This window comes from Haliotis rubra, unplaced genomic scaffold (assembly GCF_003918875.1).
Source record: "Haliotis rubra isolate DU_JTF1 unplaced genomic scaffold, ASM391887v1 Scf821, whole genome shotgun sequence".
NCBI classification, from domain to species: domain Eukaryota; kingdom Metazoa; phylum Mollusca; class Gastropoda; order Lepetellida; family Haliotidae; genus Haliotis; species Haliotis rubra.
In genome coordinates, this window is record NW_025767548.1 from 22,335 (window position 1) to 35,805 (window position 13,471).

Consider the following 13,471-nt stretch of genomic DNA (forward strand, 5'->3'; position numbering starts at 1 on the left):
TGAAATCCAGACTCCCCCTGGATCCCAGGAATGATTTGAATGATTGTATCACTGACATTAATGACTACACTCCATTACTAACCTATCTTGAATTGCTTTGTTTGTATTGTTCATAAGTGCATAGCTGTAGTCTGCTTCGTTTCCAACGAGAACAAACACGATATCAGTTCTGAAAGAGAAGGAGCATTGTTGAGATTCAGGAACTGCAGACACCATGACACACATGCATTTAGTTCTAAATTCAGACTTATCATTTATGTAAAATTTCTATATTTTTAGAGATGTGAAGAAAATGCATCAATTACTTTAATAAACTGGCCATATCACACAATTCACAATGTGAGCTGGGACTGTTAGTTCAGACCACTTAGTGTCCTAATGTCCACACAACATATGGGAACTGCAAATAAAATTTAATACACTGACACTGTGAAGGTACTGTCCTTATGTATAGGTGATCTTTTGGGACTCGCAGTGAATAGCTGTAATATTGCTGATGCTGCATAAAGCAATAATCATTCATCCATTTTAGGAAATATTACTTACGACTCCATTTGTAGCAAGATATTGTTCTGGTTTTGTCGAGTCCTTTTGCCTTCTACTCTCTCTATGAGGGTAAGGAAGCCAACTGCATCCTGTATTGATCTGAAGTAAACAAATGGTGGAATCATTTAACTTATAATATTAACACTGTTCTTCTCAGAAAGACAGCCTTGTGTAGTACACTAAGAGTACATTATTCATTCTTATCACAAATTTGTTTATAAAGAAATATCCATTTTCCTCAAAATGAAACAATGTCTGATGCTTTGACAAACCTAATAACAATATTAGACACATTTTAATTGTAATGTCTTTTAATCTTTTTTCTTCTAAACTTATAATAAGGATGGAAACATACTTTCATTGTTTACAAGATGCAGTGATTTCCTTCTTGAATTGCTTCCAAAGACATACTGATATAGATATTAGTTGATTGTCAGTATTTCCACTTCATTAAATATGCCTGAATATAACTAGGTAATACTTACTTTCTAACGACTTCAATATTGGGAATGATTTCATTAGCCCGTGTTTTATCCATAACAAGGATAAATCTGTTGTAATCTTCAATTAGGTCAACCTGCAACAAGAATATCATTGTAAAAATATTGAAATTTCAAGATAAAACCAAGGTGTAAAACTTGTTGGAATATTGCAAAAAGCAGTGTACAACCGTACTAACTCACTCCTTTAGTGTTAACAGACATCAGTATAGTCTCTTTGTGGAATGCAAACAAATGACTAATCACCATGGTAAGTAGTACTGGGGGCGGTGGGGTAGCCTAGTGGTTAAAGCGTTGGCTCCTCACGCCGAAGACCCGGGTTCGATTCCCCACATGGGCACAATGTGTTAAGCCCATTTCTGGTGTCCCCCGCCGTGATATTGCTGGAATATTGCTAAAAGCAGCGTAAAACTAAACTCAGTCAGTCAGTAAGTAGTACTGAGTAAGCATGAATGAACCAGCCAATACATACCACAACTGTGGTTGTTGAGACTCTTGGGGCCTCCTGTGTTGGGTTGTCTTGAGCCTGTACACCAAATCGAATCTGTCTCGGTGCTGTTGGTTTTTGGTCAAACTCGGTAGTGGTGAAGATAAGACCTTCATTTGATGTGACCCCGAAGGGTGGAACAGTTTCCTGTGAGATGTCACGGCCGTAGGTCACCAGACCATTAGGTCCTATATCCAAATCAGTAGCCTGAAAATGATTTACATTTGCAAGTTTAAACTTTGTTCAAAAACCTGTAAAATGTAAAATCAAAATGCAGTTATCTATTGTCCACACACTTTCCCCCAAAGAATATTGAATGAAAAACCTTAAATCAATATTTTTATAACATGATACATGTTGTAGGAGATTACAGGGGGTTGTCAGCTTCTTCATTTATTCTGCTATCACACTTACATTGATTCTGAGCACTTGTTCATCAGGTTTAGCCTGGATAGAGATGGCCCCATAGTATTGGTCCTTGTTGTACCCATTTGCAGGGATATCTTGGTACTTGAAAATTGGATTATTGTCATTGACATCAGTGACTATCAGGACAATATCTGCAATTTTCCAGGAATCTGCATTGAAACACAAAATGTAGAATTACAAAATAAGAAATTTCTGGGTGGTATTAACTATTTTATACCTTCAAACTATCATTGGGACCTGATGACAATAACATCGACACTAAAGTCATAGTGTGTTTTTCTGCTGACTTAATACCATAATATCAGTAAGATGGGCTGACTCAACAGTGGAGATAATGAGCTGATATGTATACTCACTGTAGGTTTGGACACTTGGAGCTGCTGACACTCTTACTCTCAACTTGTATATGTCTTTCTGTTCCCTGTCCAGATTCCTCATCAACATTAAGTAGCAGTTCTTGCGATCAGTATCTGGCGTTGTAGTGAATAAACCTAGCAAAAAAAATATGTATCATTTAAAAACTTCATTCTCTCATATGGATTTATGGGGAAAATAAATATGTTAGATAATATCTGACTCATGACAGGTATGATCAATCATAATTATAAAAATGCAGAAGCTTTATTAATGAACTTACAATTTCCATACCCTAAAACAAAAGTTAAAATACTATCTCATGCTGAGAATCCATTTGCAGAATATTGGCCTTTTTCAATTTTGACTAAAATGGTAAGTAAACAAACAAAATGTAAAATTTTAGGATAATGAAACTCCTGAACATATGAAGAAAAAGAAGCATGAAAACAATTTCCATACCCCAAAACAAAAGTTAAAATACTATCTCATGCTGAGAATCCATTTGCAGAATATTGGCCTTTTTCAATTTTGACTAAAATGGTAAGTAAACAACTAAAACAAAATGTAAAATTTTAGGATAATGAAACTCCTGAACATATGAAGAAAAAAGAAGCATGAAAACTACAGAAAGCTGGTGAAATTTATGGATGTTAACTTCTGTAATATGAGGCACACAGCAAATTTGAGGATGTTCTTACTCCTTCATCAGGTGGGTATGAATATACCCACATAATGTCATGTGCCTGATATTACAGAATTTGCATCTATGAATTTTCACCTTTTATGTGTATCTCTCCTAAATGCTATTCAAAGACTTTATGTAAACTTCAGGTGTACAGTTAAATGTACCATTAGTAATAATTGCTACTACATGACTATGCAGGCAGTTTCTTATTCCCAGATTATTTGAACAGTTCAAAATAGTATGCAGTTTGATAGCTTACTAAGAAATCCTTTACCTCTCAGCAAACACATTTATAGTAAAATGAATGACTATCTATTAACTCTTTGAGTTCATATCACAGGTTAAATGTGTTTGGCGCAACATACCAGTCTCTGTTTCATCACCGCTAATGATGGAGCATGTGACTTCATTGTTCTGTTGATTCACAACATCCAAGAACAGCACCGTCTTGTTCTGCACATTTTCAGGGATTTCTTTGCTGAAAAACATTAATAAAACCTGTAGCATCAAGCTTGGGGAGAGGCATACCTAATAAGCATGTCCTTATTCACATGGTACATTTGTATATGTTAACATTTCTACTCGTACCACAGCCTATTATATCTTGCTCAAATCTATTGAAATTGTTGCTATCAAACCCTAACAGAGCTACTGTTATACAAGTTGAATGAAATCCTAACAGAGTTACTACTATGCAGCTAGAATGAAACCTCCATAGAGTTACTTTTATGTGGGTAAAATGGAACCATCCCAGGTACTATAATACAAGTTGAATGAAACCATCACAGAGTTACTATTACACAAGTTGACTGAAATCATTACAGAGTTACTATTACACAAGTTGACTGAAATCATTACAGAGTTACTATTATGCAGGTGGAATGAAACCCTCATATAGTTACTCACTAGTATACAGGTTGAATGAAGCCAAGGTCTCCCAGAACCACATTCAGTGGGGTGACACTGACATTCACCTGGATCTCACTGAACTTTGGATTCCAACTACGGTCAGTAGCACGAACTTTAAACTGGGGAAAAGAAAACAAGCATGAAACATTTTATCTTGATAACAATATCTGATGATTTTTAGCCATCACACAAGTCACATCAAAGCTCAGTAGATACGTGTGTGTGTGTGTGTGTGTGTGTGTGTGTGTGTGTGTGTGTGTGTGTGTGTGTGTGTGTGTGTGTGTGTGTGTGTGTGTGTGTGTGTGTGTGTGTGTGTGTGTGTGTGTGTTATACTCACAGATCTCATGTAATTTCCTTCAGCATTATCATTGGACAGTGGTTGAGTAATGAAAATGCTGCCATCAGAAGCTATTCCAAACGACCGCACATCTACAGCATTGCCAATGATGCGGTATTCAATCTGTGCATTTGGTGTCTGAAATTGATAATATTTAAGCATGCAATAATGAAACAGTAATGAATAAAGTGAAATAATTGAAAGTTGAACCAAATGCCCTGTGGAATGGTCCTCTTTAATATCACAAATATGTCTCTGATCAATAAATACAGAAATTATACTGAGATCAGCTGAACAGGCAACTTCTATTTCATCATTTCTGTGAATTACTCATAATCTTTGTGTGAATAATAATAAGTTGATAGTAGCCTTTTATAGAAGTTCATCATTGGAAACTATTGATGCACACCTTAAACAAGCAACAAATTAGATCTATTCAATCCTAATCAGTAACACATTCCAAAATGAAAAAAAAGTTTTCCCATACAATGTAATAGTTGGGCAAAGTTGTCTTTTATCCTGATGTAACCTATTTTTCATTTTGTTGATGGTTTAGTTTCACACCATATTTTGAGAACATGTACAAGGTTGGAGGTTGCATAAGATTTAACTATCAACACATCAATAAAGAAAAAGAATCTTTCATGTGAAGATTTACATTACAAGACATCGCCTGTGTTAACTACCCCGGTACTCTAAATTAAAAAATACAAGAACTTTAAGAATATCCTACTTCAGTTTCAAGACAATAAGAGCATTTTCCTTAACATAACTGTACTAACTTGGGATTTATAGCTAAATCTGGGTATACATCAATACTTACAAACTGATTCTTTGGGACATTGACATCGGCATCTGTGGCTGTTACGTTTGCGATGACTCTGCCGATGGGATCACGTTCACTGGCATTAGCAGATATAGAAGCTGCTGTGAACTCTGGTGCATACATGTTCCTTATGGTGTTAATGACAAGTGTGGTAACGTCAGTTTTGGGTCTAGCGGCTCTATCAGTAACTTGTATGGTGAGCTGAAACAAATCATTTAATACATTAAACCTAAAACTTGAAAGATGGTTCTTGACGTAAAAAAAAAAAATCATTTCGTTCAAGAATCTAGAGCCTAAATATTAAATATGTATAACATTATTTCCTTACCTCAGTTCGGTTTGGTGAAATGGCATTAGCCAGAGGCTTTGCAAGGAGGATATCACCAGATGTGGGACTGATGATGAAGTAGTCGGTGGCACTGATAGGGCTCACACCAGTAATTGAATAACGCAGCTGACCACCAAGTGTCTGAAAACAGAGTCAAAAGTAAACTCCAAGGAACAAACTTTACTCACATCAAGAAATCATGCATCAATTTAACCAAACCTGCAGAGGTTTTCAATTCTTTGAAGAGAGTCGTCCTTGGGGTACATATTATGCATTTTCCGGCTGAAAAATGTCCTGTGACAGTTGTATCAATGTTTTTTGAATAAAAAGATTGTACAATAAATAAACTCTTTTATTTATTATACGGACCCTACCTCACGGAGTTACCTCCCTTAGAGCATGCGCACCAACTGGGTAGGCTCCTAGACCCGTATCATCATTCCTTCTGCTGAATTCTTATCAGTGAACAGAATTGCGGGGAGGTGGGAGGCCCTACCCCAAGGGATCTCTCTTCAAAGAATTGAAAACCTCTGCAGGTTTGGTTAATTCTTTTCAGAGAGATCGCCCCTTGGGGTACATATTATGCATAAACACAGACTCCCAAAGACCGGAGGCCAGGGAGGAGGGAATTCTGTCCAAGCACACTCAAAATATAGCGATCGTATCATGGAAAAAAAAATTGAACAGACGCCATAACACTCACGGTCACACTCGACCCAGTTTCGCTTCATGAGAGGCATTATGGGAGGGGAACTGACAGGGAGGATTTGTGCTCAAAGACGACCTCTAGCATAATGAGACATTGCTGCGTGAGTGCGAATATCAACTAAATCCGACCCACTAAGTGGCTTCTTTCATGAGAGCACCGTGGGGAAAACAAAAATACCACTCACTAACGATACAGTAACTCCGTAGAGAATCGAAAGGGGGTACAGGTTCTCTGAGTGAGCTCACATTAGCAGACATGTCAATAATGGAATCTTATTGTACAGTAGCGTCAAAACAAACCAATAAACCAAGACTCAGGGTGGCAGGACACTGTCCACTGGAGAGAACAGTACGGCCAAAGTTTGCACGACACGGGGAATGCGTGATCGAGCTGATAATGGCGATAAAAGCGTGCTTGGCCTGGCTCCAAATAGCGCGGAGCAGATCTCTTCAATGGGGAGTGCCGATGCAAAAGCTTTTGATGCGGCTACTGCCCTGACCGAAAGTGAGCCTTCAACCCCTCAGGGGAGGCTTGCCCTTAGCCTGATAAAGCGGCACAAATACGATACTAGCCAGCCCGAGACAAAGTCTGCTTGCTCGCTGGCGAGACCAGCCTTCCGCCACCGTAACAACAGAACAGCTGGGTACCCGTACGGATCCCCTGCGTTCGTTTTGAGATAGACTTTGGCTGTCTTACGGACATCCAACGGGTGAGTGCTCGTAGGAGTGGTCCCCATGTGGAAGGCTGGGTAAGAGTAGGAAGTTCGATAGGAGCTGTCACATGGAAAGCGTGATCGACCTTCGGTCGGTAAGTATCTGGGAGGCGAATACTGACACGCGATCCGTGTGAAACACAGTCAGCGCCCGGTCGGACGACATAGCATGTAAATCGCCGACCCTTCGACCAGATGTTACCGCCACCAGAAAAACAGCTTTCCAGGTCAACAACTGAATGGAAATAGCCGATAGGTGTGAGAAAGTGGGACCGGACAGCCAATCGAAAGCACGATCGACAAATCCCAAGGTGGACTGGTTTCGCCTGAGAGCAGGTCGAATCCGTTCCGCCAGCGCCAGAAAGCGCTGACGAGAGGGTGCTGCCCCAGAAGAGCACCATCGACAGGGGTGTGAAAAGTGGGAAATAGCGGTGGAGTAGCCAGCGAATGGTCCGAAGCCGCCAGGCCTTCTTCCAAACGAGCTTGCAAAAACTCCAATACTCGGACTAAATCCGCAGAAAAGGGATCTGCAATCCCCTTATCTGAACACCAGCGCATAGCGGGACCACCTATCCTCGTACTGAGCGTTTGTCGAATCCCCCACCGAAGCCAGAATTGTGTCTGCAACTGCTGCAGGAATTCCAGCGTGCCTCGAGGTTAGACCTGACAGAGGCCAAGCCACCCACTGAATCCGTGGATTTGGGTGGGGGCTCGTTCTGAGTGAGAATGTCCGGGTCGCAAAGGTAATAGAACAGGAGGCTGAGTCAGAAACCTGAGAATTACCGAAACCAGCTCTGTGGACGGCCAAAGCGGTGCCAGTAGCACAAGTAGCCGAGCTGGCTGGGTGGACAGCTGTGAAAGGACACGGGGAATGAGTGGTAACGGGCGGAACGCCCAGAGCACTTTGCCGGTCCAATCCAGCAGGAAGGCGTCGGCAGCCAACGCCCCTGGGTCCGTATCCGAGAGCAGAACACGGCGGGTGTCTGATGCGTCCCCCGGACGCAAACAGATCCACCTCGAACGACCCGCACAACTGGGAGATTACTGTGAATATCTGCCTGTCGAGCATCCACTCGCAAGGGCCAGGATCCGGGCGAGAGCGCATCTGCTCGCATCGTTCTCCAGCCCGGGGAGATAAACAGGGAGTACCTGACAATCGCACTGGTCGCTCCAGAGGAGAAAGTCCACGCTTCCCGGAGGAGCGCTGGGGACACCCGTGCCTCCCTGCTTCAGGATGTACGACATGGCCATCTGGTTTGTCTAACTGAAGACGGACTACCTGGCTACCGGACATGCTCTCTGAAGCTTTCGAATACCAACCGCACAGCTCTCAGTTCCAACACGTTGATGTGAAGGTGAGCTTCGGCTTCGACCAGAGTCCGGAAGCCGACAGACTGCCCAGAACGCCCCCCCAGCCCGTGAGGGACGCATCTGTCTGAACTGTGAGAGCTGGCGTCGGGATTTCCAAGGGGAACCCCCTGGTGAGATTCCCGACATTTGTCCACCACTGAAGGTGAGGTGTCAACCACTCGGGGACTGTGAGACTGCGCTCCAGATCCTCCGTGTGAGTCCACAGCCCAGCCAAAGCTTGCTGTATGGGACGCATCCTCAACCGCGCCCGCCACACTACAGAGATCGTCGCCGCCATATGGCTCCAGTAGAGACGGAGCCAAGTCCCGTGCTGGTGCCTGGGGCTGGGAGAGGAATGAAGAGACCATCTCCCGAACTCTGGTGACCCGGTCGGGCGACAAGGAAACGAGATCCTTGTTCGTTTGGAATCGCTGGCCCAAGAAAAACCAAGTCCTGGGTGGGTACCAGGTCGGATTTCTTGAGGTTGATGATCCACCCCAGTCGAGTTAGAATGTCTATCACTGTGTGAGTAGCATCTTGACTTCGCTGGCTGTGTTAGTGCTCCGAGCAACCAGTCGTCTAGGTAAGGGTAACAACGCCTTCCTTGCGAAGCGAGCTAGGGTAGCTGGGACTAACATGAGCTTGGTGAACACCCTTGGGGCAGTCGATATGCCGAAGGGGAGCACCCTGAATTGGTAATACATCCCGTCGTGAAGAGAACCGAAGGTACTGCTTGAACGATGGATGTATGGGTACATGCAGATACGCATCCTTTAGGTCGATTGACGTGAGCCAATCGCCCGGGCTGAACAGATGAGATCACCGAAGCGCAGTGTCTCCATCTTGAAGGATGGTACTTCGAGCATGCGATTCAACCCCTTGAGGTTGAGAATCGGACGGAACCGCCGTCTTTCTTCGACGAGGAAGCGCGTGGAATAAAAATCCCGCCTGTTCCTCTCCCGGTGGAATGCGCCGATTGCGGACTTGTCCAGCAGAGCCTGAACTTCGTCGAGCAATATGTCCGCCCTGGCTTGACATGACGGCACCGGAGTGCGACGTATGCCGGTGAAGCCGGGCGGACCTCGCTTCCACAGTGGGAGATGGCCTATGCTGACCGTGGCCAGCACCCAAGCGTTGTTGGTAGCCTTCTCCCATTCCGGCAGGAATAGAGAGAGGCGGCCTCCCACTGGGATATGGGGTAGGAGCGCGTGTGTAGACCCGAGTAGCGGAGCTGACTGGGCGTGACACACGGCTTGAGCGGCAGCCTGATGGGTTAACGGGAGGTCGGGCAGACCTCCGGCTACCGCTGGAAAAGGCTGGGAGCTAGTCGAGGACTGCTCCTTGCCCCTACCCTTGGCGGACCTGTTCCTCCGCCTACCCCTACCAAGCGGCGAAGCCAGCCGGCAGACTCGGGTGTAGGCTGCACCCGGCGGAGGAAGGTGGCACGAGGCGCGCTGGGCTGGGAGACACCCGCTGGTGCTCCAACAAGGCCTTAGAGTCCTTGAAGGAGGTAGCTGCAGCGGCAGCCTCCCCGTGATGACCTGCTGGGCCCCTGGAAAGAGGGTCGCTCCCAGACGGAAAGGGAGGGCCAGCAAGGTCTGCTGTGTTGCTGCCGAAAGTACCTAGACGCCGACAGCCACAGCCGGCGCATCCCCATGACTCGCGCGACATCACCGTCGACGCAGCAGACCGCAAAGAGAGTCGCAGCAGGTGAGCCTGCACTTCCGAAAGCTGACGGAGCAGCACGCGACGCGGCGACATCGTCGCCAGCATGCCCCTCCGCCTCCAGGGCCGACCTCTGAACCGAGGAGAGGTAGGTCTCATGGACCACCACCGCACCTGCTGCATCGGCGTTCCGGTAGACCTCCTCGTAGGTCCGATGCGCGTCGCGCCGCAGCGCCCGCCGAGGGCAAAGGTGGAGTTAGGCGCCCTTGCCCGAGCAGCCGGAGCTGCTCCGAGGAAGCCGAGCCTCCCAGGGCTTATCGGAAGTGAAAACACATTCGTCAACAATCGGTACAACGTAACAGGGAATCCTCCCCAAGCTGGTAGCGCCGCGACGCGAGTTCAGGTAAGTCAAACCTTACTCGGGCACCAGACAAGAGGGGATCGACCCGTCGAGACCAACGATGGCAGAATGCGGGCTGCGTCTGTGAGGGTTGCCCTAGGGGCAAAGCGCCTGCGCCAGGCAAAGCGGAACTCAGTCGAGTCCACGCAACCAGCAGGCACCGCGGCCTGGGGTAGGCCCTCGACAATTCTCTGCGGACCTCCCTTAAGGCGAAGCAAAGCGGAAGCCGCCGTCATGCTCCTCGACCTCCCAAGCTCCATTGCCTCGGCGTCGAGCCGAGTCAGAGGCTGGGTCTCCTCCGTAAAGAGGACCCTAACCCGACCCGGTGGACTGCCTAACGCTAGGAACCACAGGAAGGGAAGAACAGACAGACTGCTTCCGTCCAGCGCCAGCCGGCGCGTCGCGTGGACCGGTCCCGAGGCGCTGGAGGCAGGCCAGGCAGAACTGGTGCCTCGCGCTCTCATGGGGGGCGGGTGTGCGCAAGGACCGGAATACCAGGAATACTCCAGCGGCCCTCGCGAGCTCCGAGGGGACTGGGAGCACCTCCCTCTCGGAGCAGCCGAGGCGTCGGATCGAAGCCAGAGGCAACGGATCTACAGGCGCCTCAAGGCCGAGGGATCGAGCCGAGCCAGCGATCCCACCCGGACTCTCCGCCCCCGTCCGGAGTGGGTGAGGAACTCCTGCCGGAGACCTCCAACCCGACTCACGAGCGAAGGACTTCATCCCGAGTCCATCTGCTGCTGAAACATAGACTCCATCAGTGACATGTCAAAACCACTTTCGAAGTGGCAGGAGAGGGGAAGGGCCACGGGATTTTTTCCCCCTTTTGACCTGCGTTTGGACTTAGGCGGGGAACCTGCGTCAGGTCCCCTCCGCCCTCACGCATTTAGCGATAGAACAAGGTGTCGGCAGCCCGCCTCTTCTGGGCCCGGGGAAAAGGCCAGACAAATAGGGCAGGAGTCAGCCTCATGGCCTGTCTTCTCCAGACAGGCCGCGCTAACAGGTATGACTGTCGGCCGGGGGATACTCCCTCACAGACCGAACAGCATGAAAGGCCTGAAACAAACACGCAAACATGTTAGTTAGCGGTGACCCAGCAGCATATAAACACGTAGAAAACATTGAAAAACTACGTGAAGGTTACCGCGGAAAGTAATAGTTGGTTTTAATCACGCAATATTACGACCACATGGCACGCTAAACTTCCCGCCATGGCAGAGCAACACGTCGCGTAACCGCGGGGAAAGTTGGCGTAATTTGTATTAATACAAAGTCACAATTATGAAACAACCAACTGTAAAGCTTTACTGTTCTTGTTTTAGACAAATAAAGACCATACATACAGGTGGTGTCTCAGACATAGTCTCTTTTAACAGCGCCCGTCACGGCTCATGAATGGGTTACTCAAAACACGTCTGTTCACGGCCGTGACAGCAGAAGGAATGATGATACGGGTCTAGGAGCCTACCCAGTTGGTGCGCATGCGCTAAGGGAGGTAACTCCGTGAGGTAGGGTCAGTATAATAAATAAAAGAGTTTATTTATTGTACAATCTTTTTATTCAAAAAACATTGATACAACTGTCACAGGACATTTTTCAGCCGGAAAATGCATAATATGTACCCCAAGGACGATCTCTCTGAAAAAGAATTCACACATATGACAAAACAGATATTGGCCCCCCATTCCACCAAACAATCTTAGCATTAAGATGATCGTAACTCCCATAACTTAAAATAGGCTTATGCTAGTTATAGCATTAAGATCACTTTGCTTTTGGTTTGTTGTTTAACACAGCACTCATAAATTTTACCGCCATATGTCGGCGGTCTGTAAATAATTGAGTCTGGACCAGACAATCCAGTGATCAACAGCATGGATTTCGATCAGCACAACTAGGATGTTTCAACCAAGTCAACAAGCCTAACCACGTGATCCGGTTAGTCGCCTCTTACAACAAGCATGGGTTGCTGAAGATCTTCATGGGTCAAGATCACTTTGAAGAATGGGAACGTGGTCTAATATAGACAAAAGTTATGGATAACAACTTATTTAGTTCGTGAGTAGAAGATGGTCTGTGAAACATTGTATACCAATTTCAGTGAACTTACCGAAGCAGTATCATTATCTGTCGCCCTTATTGTAGTAATGACTGTCTGTATAGGCCTGTATTCGGACACATCCACAGTACCATTGTGAGGATTGAATTTAGGGGCATTGGGGTTTCTCACTATATTCACTGTCACTGTAGCAGTATCAGATCTGGGGGATGATCGGCCATCACTAGCAACAACTCGGATCTGAAATTAGATAAGGTAATCAGTTCCATTCAATACATAGCATATCATGAAAGACAATACTTCTGTAATAAGGTCATTGTCCATGTCTTGCTGTTTTCATAACTTAATATATCTACAACATGCCAAAAATGTGAGCAAGGTCCACGAGCGTGACTCCAGACTTCAGCTATATGGCAATTAATAATGATTATTCTTGAAATTGCAAAACCTGTATCAAACTTTGCACTGCACCTTTTGGGGCCCAGGTTTTTAATTGAATTGAGCCATGTGTGATTACTATGTGCTTTAATGGCCTCTGATGTTTTCAATGTGTCATTTCATATTCAAATGCACACATGGCACAAGGGAATGGCTCAAAATGATCCCTGTTAGAGTTAAGAAAAGTCCTAAACACAAGCTTGAAAGGTTAAGTACATAGTGTACACAATAGTTGTAGATTTTCATCTATATGTGATACTTACAATATATCGGTCTTGCAGCTCCTGAGTGAAAGATCTGGCAAGTGTGATGAGGCCAGTGGCTGGCACAATATTGAAGTAATAGCTATCTGGTGGCTCCTGTAGGATGGTGTAGGTCACAGTGTCCTGATAAGAGAAATGATAATAAATAATGATTACACTCTGATATAACAATTTCATGATTGAAAATAAACTCTTATTCAAGAATGCATAGCAAACTGTATCTGCTTGTGTTTAAGTTGTCAAGAGAGACTCACCCCATCAGCATCAGCAGCATTGACATCTACTATGCTTGTCCCCTCTGGGGTCACTTCAGGAACAGTTCTTTCATACAAGTTAGGAGCGAAGACAGGTGCACCGGGATTGCGAGCAACATTTACTGTCACTGTCACTGATGCAGTACGCCGAGGAGATCCACGATCAATGGCCATAACATTGAACTAGTAAAAAGAGAGGCAGGTTGGTGAATGCATG

At 45.6% G+C, this 13,471-nt stretch overlaps 1 protein-coding gene across 1 annotated transcript in view; it reads right to left on the reverse strand.

The window, feature by feature from the left end:
- Positions 1-13,471, reverse strand: part of LOC124262111 — a 121,688-nt gene that overhangs the window by 5,770 nt on the left and 102,447 nt on the right. Inside the window, 14 exon segments of the mRNA XM_046696559.1 lie at positions 83-169; positions 547-645; positions 1,032-1,123; positions 1,519-1,740; positions 1,948-2,111; positions 2,319-2,453; positions 3,370-3,482; positions 3,911-4,032; positions 4,251-4,388; positions 5,074-5,277; positions 5,405-5,545; positions 12,351-12,539; positions 13,001-13,123; positions 13,255-13,437. Of these exon segments, the coding sequence (XP_046552515.1) occupies positions 83-169; positions 547-645; positions 1,032-1,123; positions 1,519-1,740; positions 1,948-2,111; positions 2,319-2,453; positions 3,370-3,482; positions 3,911-4,032; positions 4,251-4,388; positions 5,074-5,277; positions 5,405-5,545; positions 12,351-12,539; positions 13,001-13,123; positions 13,255-13,437 (2,012 nt within the window).